The sequence below is a fragment of the Barbatula barbatula genome, assembly GCF_947034865.1.
Source record: "Barbatula barbatula genome assembly, chromosome: 3".
In the NCBI taxonomy this organism is placed as follows: domain Eukaryota; kingdom Metazoa; phylum Chordata; class Actinopteri; order Cypriniformes; family Nemacheilidae; genus Barbatula; species Barbatula barbatula.
Window position 1 is genome coordinate 5,259,043 of NC_136764.1, and position 17,594 is coordinate 5,276,636.

The following is a 17,594-nucleotide window of genomic DNA, read 5'->3' on the forward strand; positions in this document are numbered from 1 at the left end:
TTATTTTATGTTTGCTAATCCGGGGGACAGACACAGTCTCTATTTTATGATGTTTGGGAGAAAGTATTATCGCATGTTGTGTATTTAGTGTATTCTGCAACGTGAGACGGCAAGCAGACCGTTGGTTAAGCCATTCTGTCTGCTCCCTGACCTGGGCCCCAGTGAGTCAAGTTTTAGCATTAAGACTATGTGCCATATTTCTAGACAGAAGAAAAGCTCCAGCCCAGCTCACTTTTCTACAGGTCAGGTCTGCCCTCAAAACTCTTCCAGTTATTTATAAAAACAATATCATTCTGCAGGCACCACTTAGACAACCAGCCATTTAGATATGATAATCTGCTATGTATCTCATCACCACGATAAGAGGGGAGGGGGCCAGAGAATATTACAGTGTCTGACATCGTGCTTGCGAGCTCACACACCTCTTTAATATTATCTTTTGTGATCTCCGATTGACGGAGTCGAACATCATTTGTGCCGACGTGAATAACAATCTTACTGAATTTACGAATTTGTGCTTAAAACAAGCCAATCTGCCACTGTAAAAAAATAATCTTGAATTGAGTGACTAAGAAAAAGGAAAACCTTAATTCAAGATTCTTTTTCTTACCACATTGTCAGATTTATTTGCTTGTTTTTAGCACCAATTCACTGAAATTTCATATTTCTTTACTAAAAGCAAGACTTATTTTCTTAAGTCACTGTGCTCATTTCCTAATTCAAGAATGTTTTGACATTTTTACTGGAAAACAAGAAAAAAGGACTACGTAAGAAAGTCATTGTTTGCAGTTGGGTGAATATTGTTTAACTTACATCCCTAAAGTGGTATGTGTGCACTGCATAAAGTATATTTCCGTGTACATTAACTGTATTTTATATGTTTGTTAACACTACGACAAAAGTTTCGACTGTCGCAAATTCTCATTTTCAAAGTAAAATATAATATAAGTGATTTATTGCAATTGTGTTTCATCACGTATAGTTTATTAAAGCCTTTAATGTGGTTTTTCGAATCACCGAGCATTAAACGCTCGGTCTGCAAATGTAACACAGGGACCGACCGTAATTCTTTTATCATTATTATTGCTTTAACAAATACATGATAAAAATACAATAATAACAGCAACAACATAGCATAAGAGAGAAAAAGATAATAACAACTGTATACACAAGGGTATTCAGATTAACAAACAAAGTTGTACATTTACAAAACGTATATATAATAATAATAAAAAGTCTAAAGAAAATTTTAATTCAACTCTTTACAAGCTTTTTCTTTTAGCTTAAGTGTTCCTAACACCCTGGTTCCGCGTGAGCATCTCCCGGCCTGCACTGTAGATGGCGCTACGCATTCATATGCGATCTGAAGCAACCAAGCGAAGAAGCGACGCGTTCCTCGTATCATCGCGAGACTTCCCGCCCCGACTCCGCTCGTGACCACGTCAAGCGAACACAGAAGTTAGAAATCATGGCGGAGCGCAGGAGGCACAAGAAGCGAATCCAGGTACAACATTTCACAAAGATCGACGATACTTCGTGTTTGTGCGACATCGAGTCGTTATTAAAGCTAGCGCGACCATAACGCGATCCGTTATTTTTGCAGTACGCGGAGGCGGATTGTTTATCGGCGCAGTAATGCAAAGCATCATCTGCCACGAATATAACGACTTAGATATTCGCTGGATCGAGTCCTCGTGTTCGTGCTTATCCGGAAAGTATCCGAACAGATCGAGTTGTACAGTGCTGGCTCGACACGCACGCCGATATTCGTGCCATATGTTTCGCATATGTCACCCAATTCCTATCAAAACATCGCCAATAACCGTTTACGCGTAAAGATTGCGTGTTGTTTGACGCACGACGCCGCGGCGTGATGCCGTGTTGGCAGTCCATTGATCCGTGACGTGTTTGTTTAATATTCCACATCATGAACACGTGAGCGTTTGTTGCTCTGTGTGATGTGCTCGGCTCACCGTCACATGTCATCCGTGTTTCTCGCATTCAGATGCGACGGCCACGTTATGTCATATCACGGCTCACCGATCGCCTCCTGTAACTTGGCCTGTTGTCTTTCTACGCAAGAATCGGTACACCCCTGATAGCACACGTACATCTGGCAGACATCTATTGGATGTCTATATTTTCATCTGCAAGACATCTGGCAGATGCTGTTTGCTCATCTGCCCTACATCTCGGAGACGTCTGCTGTCAGACGTCACGTAGACATCTAGAAGACGTCTGTAAGATGTGTATGATTTAGAATGGATGAGCAACAGCTCTTTCTAAGATGTTTAGCGGATGTTTTTACGATGTCTGCTGTCAGAAGTCATAAAGACATCTAGAAGACGTCTGTAAGATGATTATGATTTAGAATGGACGAACAACAGCTCTTTCTAAGATGTTTAGCGGATGTTTTTACGATGTCTGCTGTCAGATGTCATATAGACATATAGAAGACGTCTGTAAGATGTGTATGATTTAGATTGGATGAGCAACAGCTCTTTCTAAGATGTTTAGCGGATGTTTTTACGATGTCTGCTGTCAGACGTCACGTAGACATCTAGAAGACGTCTGTAAGATGTGTATGATTTAGAATGGACGAACAACAGCTCTTTCTAAGATGTTTAGCGGATGTTTTTACGATGTCTGCTGTCAGACGTCACGTAGACATCTAGAAGACGTCTGTAAGATGTGTATGATTTAGAATGGACGAACAACAGCTCTTTCTAAGATGTTTAGCGGATGTTTTTACGATGTCTGCTGTCAGACGTCATAGACATCTAGAAGACGTCTGTAAGATGTGTATGATTTAGAATGGATGAGCAACAGCTCTTTCTAAGATGTTTAGCGGATGTTTTTACGATGTCTGCTGTCAGAAGTCATAAAGACATCTAGAAGACGTCTGTAAGATGTGTATGATTTAGAATGGATGAGCAACAGCTCTTTCTAAGATGTTTAGCGGATGTTTTTACGATGTCTGCTGTCAGAAGTCATAAAGACATCTAGAAGACGTCTGTAAGATGATTATGATTTAGAATGGATGAGCAACAGCTCTTTCTAAGATGTTTAGCGGATGTTTTTACGATGTCTGCTGTCAGATGTCATATAGACATATAGAAGACGTCTGTAAGATGTGTATGATTTAGATTGGATGAGCAACAGCTCTTTCTAAGATGTTTAGCGGATGTTTTTACGATGTCTGCTGTCAGAAGTCATAAATACATCTAGAAGACATCTGTAAGATGTGTATGATTTAGATTGGATGAGCAACAGCTCTTTCTAAGATGTTTAGCGGATGTTTTTACGATGTCTGCTGTCAGATGTCATATAGACATATAGAAGACGTCTGTAAGATGTGTATGATTTAGATTGGATGAGCAACAGCTCTTTCTAAGATGTTTAGCGGATGTTTTTACGATGTCTGCTGTCAGAAGTCATAAATACATCTAGAAGACATCTGTAAGATGTGTATGATTTAGATTGGATGAGCAACAGCTCTTTCTAAGATGTTTAGCGGATGTTTTTACGATGTCTGCTGTCAGACGTCACGTAGACATCTCAAAGACGTCTGTAAGATGATTATGATTTAGAATGGACGAACAACAGCTCTTTCTAAGATGTTTAGCGGATGTTTTTACGATGTCAGCTGTCAGACGTCACGTAGACATCTAGAAGACGTCTGGAAGATGTGTAAGATTTAGAATGGATGAACAACAGCTCTTTCTGAGATGTTAAGCAGATGTTTTCCAGATCTTTAGCAGACATCTAACAGTCGTACCTGTGCTATGTTGTTGCATGCAGCTCATGATTTTGAAAAACAGCTGTTGGATTAAAGTGATGTTTATGTAAGAGTGATGGAGTATTGAGTCATGATGTTGTCTTGATAAGAGAATTATGGGGCCTTCAGTGTGTGTGTGTGTGTGTGTGTGTTAGCTTTTCCTCTTATGCAACAGGTTAAATTCCACCGTGTTTTAAATAATCATCTTTTTTGTGCGTTTTATTTATAAAATGAAATGTTTATGCATGAAGTACTGTGCATTTAGGCCCGGCTTGGCTTAAGCCGGGACTTTGCCTGGGTTGAATAAAGACGCCTTTATAAAAATACATTACATTTAGTCATTTAGCAGACGCTTTTATCCAAAGCGACTTACACAGAGTTCGGGGAGCAATAAGCGATATGTCATACAAGAGCAATAGTCATAGAGCAACTCAATACACTGCTGGTGTGCATCTCGAGACGAAACAATGGCGCTGGTATATTAAGATATTTCTGGGCAAGTTATATTCAGTTAAGACAGGTCATACGTTTATTTTAGACTGGGACTAGGCTTAAGCCTCGTCTGTGAAGCCGGGCCTCAATGTCTGGAATAATACACGTCCACACTGGATGTGACGCGACACAACAAACCCGTTGCCAACTAAGAAGGCATTTGTGGGGTGTAAGCATCATACACTTGCTGTACATGGTTGCGGGATCACACGCACATTAATCCGAACACAACAAACTCAATTCACGTGTGACAACATCAGTAGTAATGGTTGTTGACTGTATTTATTGGGTACTGAATCGCAAAAGAAATGTGCCGGAGATAAACGTATTGCGTGAGCAATGTAGGTCTTGTCTGTGAAGGCAGGCCACATAGACAATATGTCACACATATTAAAAACATTGTTCTAAACAAATATCCAAAGGAATCTCAGTGTCAACCGTCGGAACAACAAAACCACGCTCAAACAAATACAGTCTTTATGTGGTCTCCATTAAATATCCTTGATTTCCATTTTGATCCATCCGAGTCATGCAAAAGACGTTTGGACCATATGACTGGAAACCGTAGTCTATGTGCTTCAACCTTTGGGTATGTCCATTCATTGGAGAAACGAATGATGTCTCTACAGATCGGCTTATTGACTGGTTTTGAGGGAACTGTTGGTTACATAGTACTATGAGCTGATCTTTAGCTCGAAAAAGGCGGTCAATGAACATTGGAAAACATGTGGAGGAATTACACAACATTACACTAAGCCTGTTGCATCTCAACTCTGTATTTTGGGTCCAATTGCTTACTTGGAGTAAGACAGCTTCATACTCTGGTTTTAAGGAGTTTTACATCATCTGTTGATGTATGGTTTCTTACGATAGGACCAAGATACAGCTGTTTAAAACTAAGGGTGCAAATCAATCTAAATATTTAGAAAATGGCATCTAAAGTTGTCCAAATGAAGTCTTAAGCGTAGCATATCACTCACAAAAAACTCTGTTGATACATTCACGGTCCATCATCCCCACTTTTGTTGAGACCTTGATCTCTCTGTCCAGGAGGTCAGTGAACCTACCAAGGAGGAGAAGGCGGTGGCCAAATACCTGCGTTTCAACTGCCTCACTAAATCCACCAACATGATGGGACATCGAGTGGATTACTTTGTCGGTCAGTGTTCCAATTTTTGCTGTTTTCATGCGGTTTAAATAAATGATTTGTTTAGTTTGAAGTGTTTCGCTCGGCTGTCACTAAATTGAAGGATTGGCTTTTTTGTTCATCAGCATCTAAGGCAGTGGACTGTCTGTTGGATTCAAAGTGGGCCAAAGCCAAGAAGGGAGAGGAGGCTTTGTTCACCACCAGAGAGTCTGTGGTGGACTACTGCAACAGGTGCATTACACATACATACACACATCGGATCATGACGTCACACCCAGACTAGCATATCAATCTTCCGTCGTGTTTGGATGTTGGCACTTCTACTAGTACTCTACTCAACTGAAGGCTATTCTCACATATTATCTGTTCTGTTGTCAGACATGACACGAGTATACAACACGACCCAATAACACCTTGTGTCTAATACAACTGCTGCTAACATCCCGATGTATAAACGTGACATCATCTGACAAACATCTACATTAACAAGCAGCTATATGCTGTGATTTGGGCTATATTACTTATTTGTCCCATGCTGTTGTTGCTCCTCTCAAACATGTTTTATTTTAAATGCGAGGGAAAGTTTTCTTGCAGATCGCGTATAGCGCAGACCATTCATAGCAATGTCAGAATTATGGGAGAATACACTGGCAAGACTAACAGCAAACTCGCTAGCAAGAAGAGCTAGCACACAGACGCACGCCGAGCACATAGAGAAAGAGTTTGTGGGAAACACTGCTAATCTTTTGCTAAGTTCTGATAAACTCGGTCAGCCGTCTTCTCTGGCAATGACATCTGTGACTGTTTACGTGGAAAGGCAAGTACACGGAGGAACGCATAGTGCAAACACCGCCACATTTTTATGTGTTTACCGTCATGTGAGAGGGAGAGAGAGAGAGAGAGGCGCTGAGCGTCAACACGCTGGTCACTATTCGTGGCGGCCAGTTTTGATAGTGTGGCGGGCCGCCAGGAATAAATAAATGTATGGGAAACACTGTAGGACTTGTATTTTGTGTGTGTTCTTGCAATCATCCCTGCTGGAAAAAAACGATAGAAACCATTGAGGTAGTTATAGTGGTTGTAATGGTTTTAAAGGGAAACTGTAATGGTTTCTACTGGTGTGTGATGGATTCCACTTTTTGGATGTCAAATCGTACTGGGGAATTTTGTAATGGTTTTAATAGAAAATGCTAATAGTTCATAATGGTATTTTAATGGAAACCGTTTCTCATTTATCTATCATATTATGTCGGCACAATCATAATTCTGCACCAGATTAAAAGCCATTTATGGAAAGTTTGCTGAAAAAAAACTAATAGAAACCATCACAGAAATTCTAATGGTTTTCATTAGAATACCATTATAACCCAAAAGCTTTTTCCATGAAAACCTTTTCCATTTTTTGAGCATTGTTCCAATAGGACTTAACTTCCCACCAATACAATCCATCACACACCCGTAGACACCATTATAGTTTCCATTAAAACCATTACAACTTCTTTAGTGTGTTGTATTGTTTTCTTCAGCAGTGATAATACCCCACCAATACAATCCATCACACACCAGTTGACACCATTATAGTTTCCATTTAACCAGTTTAATGCCCCTTACAACCATTAAATCGATGACATTTTCTGTTGTGTTTTGATCAGGATTCTATTGTTGTTTTTCAGCAGGGCAGTCAATGAGAGACATATCGATAAACCACTAATTTGAGCTGTCAATCGATTCACAGGCTCCTAAAGAAGCAGTTTTTTCACCGAGCGCTTAAAGTGATGAAGAAGAAACCAGAAAAAGACGTGAAGAAGGAAAAGGAAAAGGAGAAAGAGAAAGAAAAAGAGAAGGCGAAAAGTGACAGCGGCAAGGAAGAGGAGAAAAAGGGCAAAAAGGAGAAAGACAAAAAGAAAGACGCTGAAGTCGCAGACACAAAGAAAGAGAAAACCGTACGACAGGAACTCTGACGCAAAGATAAACTGTGATGCAGTTCGTTTGTGTTTCATGGCTTGTTTCCGTATGTGTAGGATGACAGTCCAGGATCTCCGAAGAAGAAAAAGGACGCGAAGAAGAAGTTCAAGCTGGAACCTCATGATGATCAGCTGTTCTTAGATGGCAGTGAGGTCAGAATCAGACTTGACCGGCGCTTGTAATGTTACTCGGGTACTTTGTCTGTCTAATGCTTTGCCTTTCCAACAGGTTTATTTTTGGATTTACGATCCAGTCCACTTCAAAACCTTTGCGATGGGATTGATTCTCGGTAAGATGTCTGATCCTTCAGTTCATGCAGTGTGTGTCTTGCCATGTTTTTGTCTCATTCAACGCCTTGTGTTTGTAGTCATTGCGGTCATCGCAGCCACTCTGTTCCCCCTGTGGCCGGCCGAAATGAGAGTCGGTGTTTATTACCTGAGCGTGGCAGCAGGGTGCTTCGTCGCCAGCATACTTCTCCTGGCCGTCGGTACGAGGTCTATTACTTTCAACTAGTTTCGCAAGAACTCGTTTCCCACTTTAACATTTGCGTTAATCCTCTCTCCTCAGCTCGCTGTATCTTATTCCTGATCATCTGGCTGGTGACCGGCGGCCGTCACCACTTCTGGTTCCTTCCGAACTTGACGGCAGACGTGGGCTTCATCGACTCCTTTCGGCCCCTCTACACGCACGAGTACAAGGGCCCGCGCTCCAAGAAACCCAGCGGCGATAAGTCCGAAAACAAGGGCGGGGATTCCAGCAAAGCGCAGAAATCGGACAGCGAGGATAAATCGGACAGCGAGAAAAAGGACGGCGAGGAGGAAGAGGACGAAGACGCGAAGGAGGCGGGCGACGGGAGCGAGGAGGCAGGCGGGGAGCGTCAGTCAGACACGGACAGTGACAGGCGGGAGGACGAGGGCTCGCAGCACAGCAACGGCAACGATTTCGAAATGATCACCAGAGAAGAGCTGGAACAGCACACGGAGGAGGACGACGAGGGCGAGATAAAACCCTTGACTGTCCAGACATAAACATTGGGCTTTGCGCCACACACATACTCCCATGCTCCATGTGGACCTGCTGACGTACTTCTGTCATGTTCAGAAGATGTTTCCCATTTCTATTCTGGCCGAGATCTTCCTCCGTGAACACAGACAGGCTAAACGGTTAAACGAGAGCTCTATCGTTTCCCTGAATATGTGGATGCAACTGTGCGAGTCTGCCTGACCCTGTGTTTCCCTAAACAACCGGTTTACACCTTCATTCTTTCTTTGTTAATTGTGATTGTCATCTAATGTCGAGCATTTTGTTTTATACACGTTTGTCATGTTAAGTGTTGAAGGATGAGGAGAGCTTTCACAAAACTGTCGTTTTGGATTTGTGTCGGCTGTACCGTTAGCAAACGTATATTGGATTATTTGGATGGACCAACATTTTGTCGACCTGATGAGTGTTAACGTCATTTTAAAAAAATATCCCAATGGCACTTTTGAATGACTTTTAACACATTTCTAGGAGATCTTGCCAGCTTTTTCTGTCTCACATGTCAAGCTTTGTGACCCTGGTGACAAATAGTTCCTGTTAAAGGATCCATAGCAAGATGATGATGTAATAAATGATCTGTATCTGTGACTGTGCTACTAGTGTTATAAGATTCACAATAAGAATTTGCATTCAAAGGGGAAACCACACTCACATTTGTGCCAAATTCTATATTTACGGGATTTCACAACAGTTGAACTATATTAGCCGTAGTTGCTGTAACGTCTCCCATTTTTGCATCATAGGCTGTTCAGTCTCGCAAAATTCAGTTGAAACAATCTTACCCGAGCACCTGTGATGGAAAATCCCCTTTTAGTTATTGTGTGTTCTAATAGAGATGAGGTCCAATACTTTAATATATGTCAATAGGGACTCATACTTTTGGCTAGAGTGTTATTTTGCGTTAGATGTTTCGTTCAGTCATACTGAGGATAATATTTAAGAGAGAAAAATGTATCATTTATATATGGATCGTGTAAATCAATGGGATATGTCTGTGCCAGCGGTTCAGATGGTGTTCGACATGAACTGAATAAAGGAGTAGTTCACTTCAAAATTCGCCCCGTTTACTTTCCATAGTCATTTTTATTCCTACTATGAAAAGTCAACGGGGTCCGATTTTGGAGTGAATTACTCCTTAAGGTTTTTCATTTCAGTGTATTTTTGCAAATATATAAACCACCAATAAATGCTTTCAGACGGTTTAATAACAGTTTATTAGATTAATGCAGATGGGCGGCACTTAGTGTTTCTGTAGAAGTACCATGTATGTCCTAGATGTTCTTCATCTTCGACTATGAAGACCTGTGTAGCCTGGGCTTGTAACTAGTAAGAAATAACTAGTTGATTTAGAAAACACATTCACTTTCTATGAAAATGTTTTTGGTTTCATTGTGTCTGGGGTCAAATATGCTATAATGTACCTGATGTTTTTTTTATTGGCAGAAAATGTGTCACGGTTTGTTATTGGGTGTTGCAGCACAGTATCACTCATGCACAAACATCATTTTAAATCATTCATATTTCTAAAGACCCAACTATGTGCTCAAGGTGTCTTTAACTAACTCATTGTCCGTATTTGGATCAATTATGAGGACTTTGTCACAATAGCTGCAGTATAATTTAAACGTGTATCTGTATCCTTTCATTGCAATAAAAATCTAGAACACGATGCTTGCGTTGCTTTTATGCAAACCAACTCTGTCGAGTACAAAATGTTTATTCCTGTATACGAAACAAACGACTGTTTGGTAGTTTATCAATTAGGCGTACATCGAGACATTATAAACAAGTTACAACTGTTGAACAAAAAGAAAGATGTTTGGAAGAATGTCAGTTCTGGGGCACCATTGACTACAATAGGAAGAAACACAACATATCACAAGTATAAAGATCAAAAGGATTCATATATTTATTTAAACATTACAAACAGCATGAATACGTTACAATGTCTATTTACATTAAGATGTAAACAATGTGAAAACCAAAACAGACTTCTATAGGTGATATGACGTTGTCATGCGCACAATGCATTTGTTAAACGAACAAAGCTGCATTTGTTTCGCTGTTGCGGTCTATAAGTATTAATATAAAGCTACAGATTGTGAAATGTGAATGAATGCTGTGCAACGATCACTTTCCACCACAAGGAGTCCTTGCTGCTCTTCTGCATCGCCTGTGTGACTAAACGCTTCTGTTCTTGGTGTAGGAAAACTTAATGAGAAGTTCAACCAAAAATTTAAATCCTGTCATCCTTGACTCGACATTCTTTATTCATCCAACCAAAGAAATTCATAAAGGTTTGGAACAACTAGAGAGCGAGTAAATAATGACATCATTTTCCTCTTTGGGAGAACTATCCCTTTAAACCCTTGATGTTAATCCAATAGTTATTCTAATTAAATTAAGATAAACACGCAGAAAAATGTGAGGATTTGAAAGTATCCAAAGCGGTTTATCAGCCTGGAGGTCATGGTTTACTTTAAGTTCTACTTTCATTTAAACGTAATGTCTACATCAATTCATCAAAACTGCTTTGGCATTTGGGACCAGCGACAACAGTTGCTTTCTATGATGAAGAGTTTTTTTACAATAGCAATAATGTTACCGCCCGACTGACCACGATTCACAAGACACAAAACATTTCCATGTTCACATTCAAAGAGCACAGACTGTCCCAGGTTTGACCTAATCTGGTACGAAACACTTATGAGAATTCCTAGAAGTCTCTGAACTATACCAACGTGTGTGCTCCAACCACTTCTGTGAGTCACAATGAAATGTTGTGGAATGTGTATTTTTAATAGGCCAACTGTGTGTGTGTGTGTGTGTGTGTGTGTGTGTTTGATTGCTCAGTTCTCAGTCTCTGAGTCGTCGTTGATGTCTGTTAGGCGTGTTTGCTTCTTGCGGACGTTCCAGTGAAGGCACTCGGCCAGACTCTCAAACCAGTCGTACACCAGGTCATGACAACAGATGGAAGGAACCGGATAACAAGAGGTCGTGATCTTAATGCTACGGGAGAAAAAAAGAGAACGGTGATCAAAAACCGCTGTTGTTGCTTCACCGGATTAAAGCAGATTGTGCAAAGGAGAGTCGCACCTATCTCCATGATGGATTTCTTGCCTCTTCCTGCCATCGAACGACACCCAGGCCGTGTTGCGAGCATCAGGAGACAGCGTTATCTGCAAAAAACAAATAAGCGAGCAAACACGGCTTTTAAGGCTTCTTTCCTTAGGCAAACACGTGAACTATTAAACTTGCATAAGCTTAACCACACGGTTGTTCCCTAAACCGTTTGTTTGCCAAACGTTACGTTATTAATATCATTTCAAAACGTCAGTTCTGCTTTTCTCATTGTTCTCACCATGAGCTCCACTCCGGCAGGCACCACGATGGGTCTAAAAGAGAGCGAGTGGGGGCAGATGGGGGTGACCATGATGGCCGGGACGTTGGGGTGGATCATGGAAGCTCCCGCTGCGGCAGCGTAGGCCGTGCTGCCAGTGGGGGTGGAAACTATTACACCTGCACAGAAACGCACCGCAGTTTTGCATTGATTTTCATGACAGATGGGTCTCTCGTCAAAACCAAAACAACACAGTTTTCTGTCTCTTGCGTAAACGGATGCAGCCGGTAGACTCAAGATGTCCACTGGTGTGGACACTCATCTACTTACCATTATAGATTTTCTTTATCGTGTATTGGATTTAAGTCTTTAAATATATTCTGACCTGAATTGGGTCTTAAAGTCTGATCTGAGTCTCTCCAAGTCATCTTTTCAACAAGCCACGCAATCCGAAATTCATGAGTTAAAACACAAACAACGCAGAGCTAGTTATTCACTCCTATAAGTTACAAATCGGTTGGCTCATAAATGTCTACATCCTTTGTGTCACAATATGTTGCATCCGTCTTGCATTAGTTGATCATGCAAATTGTTTGAACATTAACCGCAGAAAAAACACCTAACACTCCGAGGTTAAGTTCCTTTAAACTGGCACAAGAACATTAGCAACGCTGTTTGTACGAAGTTGATTGTTGCGTGCGATTGTGCCACAAAACACCTTCAGGTCACGTGTGCTCACCGTCTCCCTGTACAGATGTGATGAGACGTCCATCCAGGTAAAGATCAACATTAGACAGGTAGGAGGATGGTCCTCTGTCCACCACCACTTCATTCAGCACCTACACACCAAAACACGTCAATGAATTTACCCAATAACTAGAGATGCACAGATGTTTTTTTCTTCATTAAATTAGATCGGTTTTAACGAAGCAAAGTTAAAAAACACACGCAGAAAGAGAGTGGTTTTCAAACTGGGGGCTCCAAAATGGATCTAGGGGGGGCACAGACTTTGTGGTGTTTTATGAATTATATCGATCATTGTATGCAATCAAACATCAGAAAAGTATCCTTGTTCCAGCATTGTATAACTGAATTTGAAAAGGTTCGAGAACATCGGATGGGGACACTATACTGTAAAGAAGTGCCGTCCTTTGGATGAGACGTTAAACCGAGGTCCTTTGGGTGTACAGCACTCCACAATAAAGCGCTATATAAATGCCTCCTTCATTCATCGGCTAGTTTATCACTGCATAAAATCAGTTTCGTTGAACTCTATTGAACATTCAACAGGCCAACAATGTAAGAAAAGCGCAAAGTAAATAAAAGAAAAAAATACAAATAAGAAAAACTTAAGGGGAACACAAACAATAGTTGGATAACAAAATGTAATACAACTCAGTGCCTTCCTGCAGTTAAAAAAAAAAGACATCGGTGTTGCATTGATCTTTGTATCCTTTGAAATTAATACATTGGTGTATCTCTACCTTAACAGAAATCGGTGTATTCCGACCCAGAGTCAAATTATTTATTCAAAGCCTTTGATAAATAAATACATTTTGTAAAAACGTAAAGCCACACTGGTCAAATATCCACCTCAGTCAAGTGCATAAAGCAACCAGCAAAACAGAGCAACCGCAACTGGTGTTGTCAATCGCAATGTATCGCATTAAAAGGAACTGTTTACCCAAAGAAAATGTATTCCCTCTCATGTCGTTTAAAACCTGTATTTCTTCTGTGGAACACGAAAGAAGATATTTTGAGAAACGTCGCAGTGGTTTTGTGTCTATACAATGAAAGATCCTATGTTGTTCGGTACCAACATTCTAGGATATATCTTCTTTTGTGTTTGCAGCAGAATGAAAGTCATCCAGGCTTGAAATGACATTAGGATGAGAGAAGTGATGAGAGAATTTTTGGGTGAGCTATCAGACACCTTGGGTGTAAAATTATAATGCCATTTCTGCCCACTCGAGACCAGTTCTGGAGGACCTTAACAATTCATGTAAATTCATCTTCTTCAACTGTCTCCTCAACCCTTGTCAAATAACTAAACATTTTTAGCCGGTCGGTCGGTACTGTGGCGTGGTGTGTCACCTGTAACTGTAGGGAGATCTTGCCTGCTTCATTGTTAATATGGTTATGAGGAACTGTGCCGTTCTCCTCAAGTTCGGTTCTGTGAAACATGCCTTTCACGACCTTCACCTTCAGGCGACTGCGCAGGATGATGGCAGCATTACCTGCGACAGTCAGACACCTTAACAAAGCACTCCAACACAACGCATTGTACTACATAAAAACTCTAGTCAAGGCCTTTCAGATCACTCTACCTTCAAAGACTTTATCCACCTCCGTTTTAAAGGATTCAAACTTGAAGGGTGTGAGGAAGCCTAAAGAGCCCAGATGGAAGGCCATGACTGGAGGAACGCTGCCCTTGAACAACAAATGCAAAACCGTTGCAGTGTCGAACCACCTTTGATTCATGAACTCATCTCTAATGTTTTATGTTTGAATATTCAAAACGTTTCTGCATACACGGTGAACCCCACAAAGACATCATTCCATGTAAAGTAGCTGTGAATGAGAAGCAAATGAGATCAAATGTAAATACCTGGAAAAGGGAGGATGCGTAGAGAAGAGTTCCATCTCCACCCAAACAAATAATCAGATCAATGCAGTCCGAGATGTCATCGTAACCTGGTGGAAATAATACACGTCACTCATTTTCCTAATGCACACCACACTTTACTGGTTTAAAGGCTTTCAGGATTATGCAAATCCCAGTACAGGTGATGTTGAGGAGCCTGTGGTATCAGTACCTTCCCTGAACGTGCACAGCTGATTGCGAATGGATGAAAAGAGCTCATCCTCGAAGAGAGCAGCATCGTCCACGACTTTCTTCTCCACGTAAACCATCAGGTGTTTCTCCTGAAAACAAAAACAATCAGAGTTTGGCGTATGACGTGAGCATTTTCCCTACAGACGCATTTATATGAAGATAAATGTGATATGTGAATATTGCATAGATTTAATTACGATTTGAAATGTATTATAATATGCGACGATTCAAGCCGGTTGAGATGTTATTTGAATCGCGATACATGTTTTCAACAACAGGGGCCGCTGTGTTTACTGCAGTCTTGGAAGACGTGGATATACTGATCGTTCTTAAATATACAAAAATCCAAGAAAAGCACAGTAAAAGTCTTGGTTTGTTCATTTTAAAGAGACCTTTGTAATGTTCAAAACGGTTTTGTTGGAATTTCTTTTAAATAGCAGCTTGGCTTTGTTACGTGACATTAACAATTTGTTTAGTTTACAAAGAAATGTGCAGCATTTGAGAAATTTGTCTCGACTCATTTTGTAAAACTTGTGAGATCAGCATTGTGAATCGTTACATCCCTAGTTCCAGTGCTTGATTCTGATTGGTCAATCGATTTGTTGATCAATTTAATCTTTGTAAAATCCTTCAAACATATATAAAAAGAATATAAAACGTCTATATAAAGTATGTAAAGAATAAAGTTCTTATATATATATTGAATACACGTTTTAAATATTGGTATTAAAATCAATCAGTTATCGCAAATCATTTCAATTTCATTTTGCAATATTACATTGATTTCTATGTATTGCGCAACCTCGGGGTCCGTCCTAGCACATGGTTCTAGCACGGAATAACACACACAGACGTTTGATTTCATCCAAACGATGATGATAAAAGTGCAAAAGCCATCTATTAACCTGTAAATCATCTACAGGGATTTTTCCTTTGCCCTGTGCTTTGCTTTAGCGTGGCCTACCTCCACAAGGAACCTGCAAAGCTCTTTGAAAGGCTCCAGCAGGCCCTCGTCTCTGATCTTTCTGATGACCAGGACGTTGAGGGGGGGTTTGTTCCAGGTGAGCCGCTGGCTGGCCGGATCCTGAATGTGCCTGCGGGATAAAACAGCAGCGTTGGCAAACATTTTCTGTGCCGGCAATGCACTCTTCTCCTCACAGACAACCCCCTACAGGCCCTTTGCCCTCTTTTACAGCCGTTACGCAACATACAGTCATGGTCCTGCGTTTAGTAGAACTGTAAAGGTTGATGCATTAAACGTGTTGTTTAATGTATGTGCTTTTTTTTACCTCTGGGGAAACGGAGTTCAATTCCACTCTTCAGATAAGCAAACTTTACTAACAATTAAGGATTTGGGTTCATTTGCACAACGTTTTTTTATATTCATTAATACAGCAAACCATGTCAGATTTTGTTGTTTCTTCGCCATTTTTAAGTCGTTTCTAATAATATTTCATTAAAACAGGAGTAAAATCTGGATTAAAAACTATTAAAAGCCATAATTCTACTAATAATCGACTTTTATTATGCAACTATTTCTGTACCTTAACAACATGTTCATCAAAACAATACATATCAAATCACAATCCCGTGATGACAAAGAAAAGCCCCAAACAGACGGCCACATCTTACATTACCATTTGCATGAGGTGCGTTGTCCCGAGGGGTGCAAAGCAGGCATTTTTAAAGGGGTGCGTTCATTCCAGAAGGAAAAGTGGCGAGCCGCGGTACTTTCTTACTGTCATATCACCCAACAAACATCCCTGGGCCAATCACGCTGCACAACACTTCTTATCACTTCTGTGTCCACTCCTTGTTTGACTTGCAGCTTAAACATTACCAACTGATGGACGCGACCTGTCCGCCTTTCCCTTTCTGATGTGGACGTACTTACATGACCGAGGTGGGATTGGTAAGTATGCAAGCTTTGGGTCCGAAGTGAGTGGCAGGGTATGGTCCATGCAGGAAATGTCCTCGTCTGAAACAAAAAGGCACTTCTGACGTATATCCTCCGACACAAAATCTAAGCGTTCTCGATGGACTGTTTGGGGTACCTGCATCTTTCCCATCTGTTCGTGGAATTCTCTGCCGTTTCCTCCATAGACACGGAGGCTTCTGGTCCCTGCTGCTCTGGCAACCGATGTTGATCGCTCGACCCCGACAGGTGGTCCGGACAGTCCGGCTTGCGTTGAGACCTCTTCACTTCTCTCCGTCTCCTCGCGGGCTTTCCCTGCTTCTCTTGCTGCCTGTGGGACCGGGTGGTCGTACTGCAATTCCCACCTTCCTCCGGCTTTCTGGTGCGCAGCCTTTCCTCGACACCCTCCATTCTTAAGAAGAAAACCAACCTTCATTATTGATACGTTTATGCATTTGTCATATGCTTTCAATCAAAGTATACATTAAATTCATTGTATGTAGCCTATGTGTGTGTTGAAACCCTTCAGTGAGCTAACAAAATGCTTGCTAATACACAAATGAATGCTTTTTATCTGAAGTAATGGGACAGGAAGCACAGGCTTTTATAGCCTTCATGCTAACGTCATGTTAGGAGATGTTACGTCATCTGTGTATGTCATGTTTCATCAGCACAGATACATATGACGCTGAAAAGTCTCTATAATACGTATTTATTTATTATCAATTTTGCTTGATAGTCTGTAGTCTTGATATCTCATCTAGGCTACTATAAATTGCTAAAAACAAGCGCTTCTCGCCCTTATGTTCCTATCATAGGTGCATAAAGCGATGTACACATTAAACGTCATGTCACGAAACAGTGGACACGTTACATGTCGGTCGTGTCACGATAACCGCCTGACGTCAAATATAACCGCCGCTAACTTGCATTAGCCGATGAGCTAACCGAACACTTACCAAACTTCCTGTTTGCAGACCCGTCAACACTTAAGATTTAACACGCAGCACTGCGTCCGCTTCTGGGGAGTACTTCCGGGAAACGATGGGCCGTCACATCGCGCAGTGAACTTCACGCGGC

The 17,594-nt window shown here is 41.0% G+C and overlaps 2 protein-coding genes across 4 annotated transcripts; one reads left to right on the top strand and one right to left on the bottom strand.

Annotated features, from left to right (window-relative positions):
- Positions 1-1,319: 1,319 nt before the first annotated feature.
- sec62 (SEC62 homolog, preprotein translocation factor) lies at positions 1,320-10,092 on the top strand. Its single transcript, XM_079452482.1, has 8 exons — positions 1,320-1,504; positions 5,321-5,429; positions 5,543-5,648; positions 7,153-7,360; positions 7,439-7,534; positions 7,611-7,671; positions 7,750-7,869; positions 7,950-10,092. Exons 1-8 carry the CDS (start codon positions 1,469-1,471, stop codon positions 8,408-8,410), a joined length of 1,197 nt encoding a protein of 398 aa, XP_079308608.1. The 5' UTR covers positions 1,320-1,468; the 3' UTR covers positions 8,411-10,092.
- Positions 10,093-10,112: 20 nt separating this feature from the next.
- Positions 10,113-17,594, bottom strand: nadkb (NAD kinase b). Of its 3 annotated transcripts, none has more exons than XM_079452479.1 (12): positions 17,474-17,594; positions 16,654-16,926; positions 16,494-16,577; positions 15,564-15,693; positions 14,580-14,688; positions 14,372-14,457; positions 14,091-14,193; positions 13,858-14,000; positions 12,503-12,602; positions 11,785-11,942; positions 11,520-11,602; positions 10,113-11,432 (listed from the first exon to the last, which is right to left on the bottom strand). In XM_079452479.1, the coding sequence occupies exons 2-12, from the start codon at positions 16,923-16,925 to the stop codon at positions 11,273-11,275; spliced, it is 1,428 nt and encodes a 475-aa protein (XP_079308605.1). In that variant the 5' UTR covers position 16,926; positions 17,474-17,594; the 3' UTR covers positions 10,113-11,272. The 3 variants fall into 3 exon arrangements, with proteins under 3 accessions (XP_079308605.1, XP_079308607.1, XP_079308606.1); XM_079452481.1 differs by having other exon boundaries at positions 10,310-11,432; positions 16,237-16,577; positions 17,474-17,525; XM_079452480.1 differs by having other exon boundaries at positions 10,310-11,432; positions 17,389-17,482.

What these genes read in the sequence shown, in the direction of transcription:
- sec62 (XM_079452482.1), top strand. Translation starts at nt 1,469, where the DNA reads ATGGCGGAGCGCAGGAGGCACAAGAAGCGAATCCAG. An exon ending in TGTTCTTAGATGGCAGTGAG is followed by an intron (nt 7,535 to 7,610) that starts GTCAGAATCAGA and finishes CCTTTCCAACAG; the next exon opens with GTTTATTTTTGGATTTACGA. An exon ending in TGCGATGGGATTGATTCTCG is followed by an intron (nt 7,672 to 7,749) that starts GTAAGATGTCTG and finishes TTGTGTTTGTAG; the next exon opens with TCATTGCGGTCATCGCAGCC.
- nadkb (XM_079452479.1), bottom strand. Translation starts at nt 16,925, where the DNA reads ATGGAGGGTGTCGAGGAAAGGCTGCGCACCAGAAAGCCGGAGGAAGGT. An exon ending in GGTGGATAAAGTCTTTGAAG is followed by an intron (nt 14,001 to 14,090) that starts GTAGAGTGATCT and finishes TGACTGTCGCAG; the next exon opens with GTAATGCTGCCATCATCCTG. An exon ending in CACATCTGTACAGGGAGACG is followed by an intron (nt 11,943 to 12,502) that starts GTGAGCACACGT and finishes GTTTCTGTGCAG; the next exon opens with GTGTAATAGTTTCCACCCCC.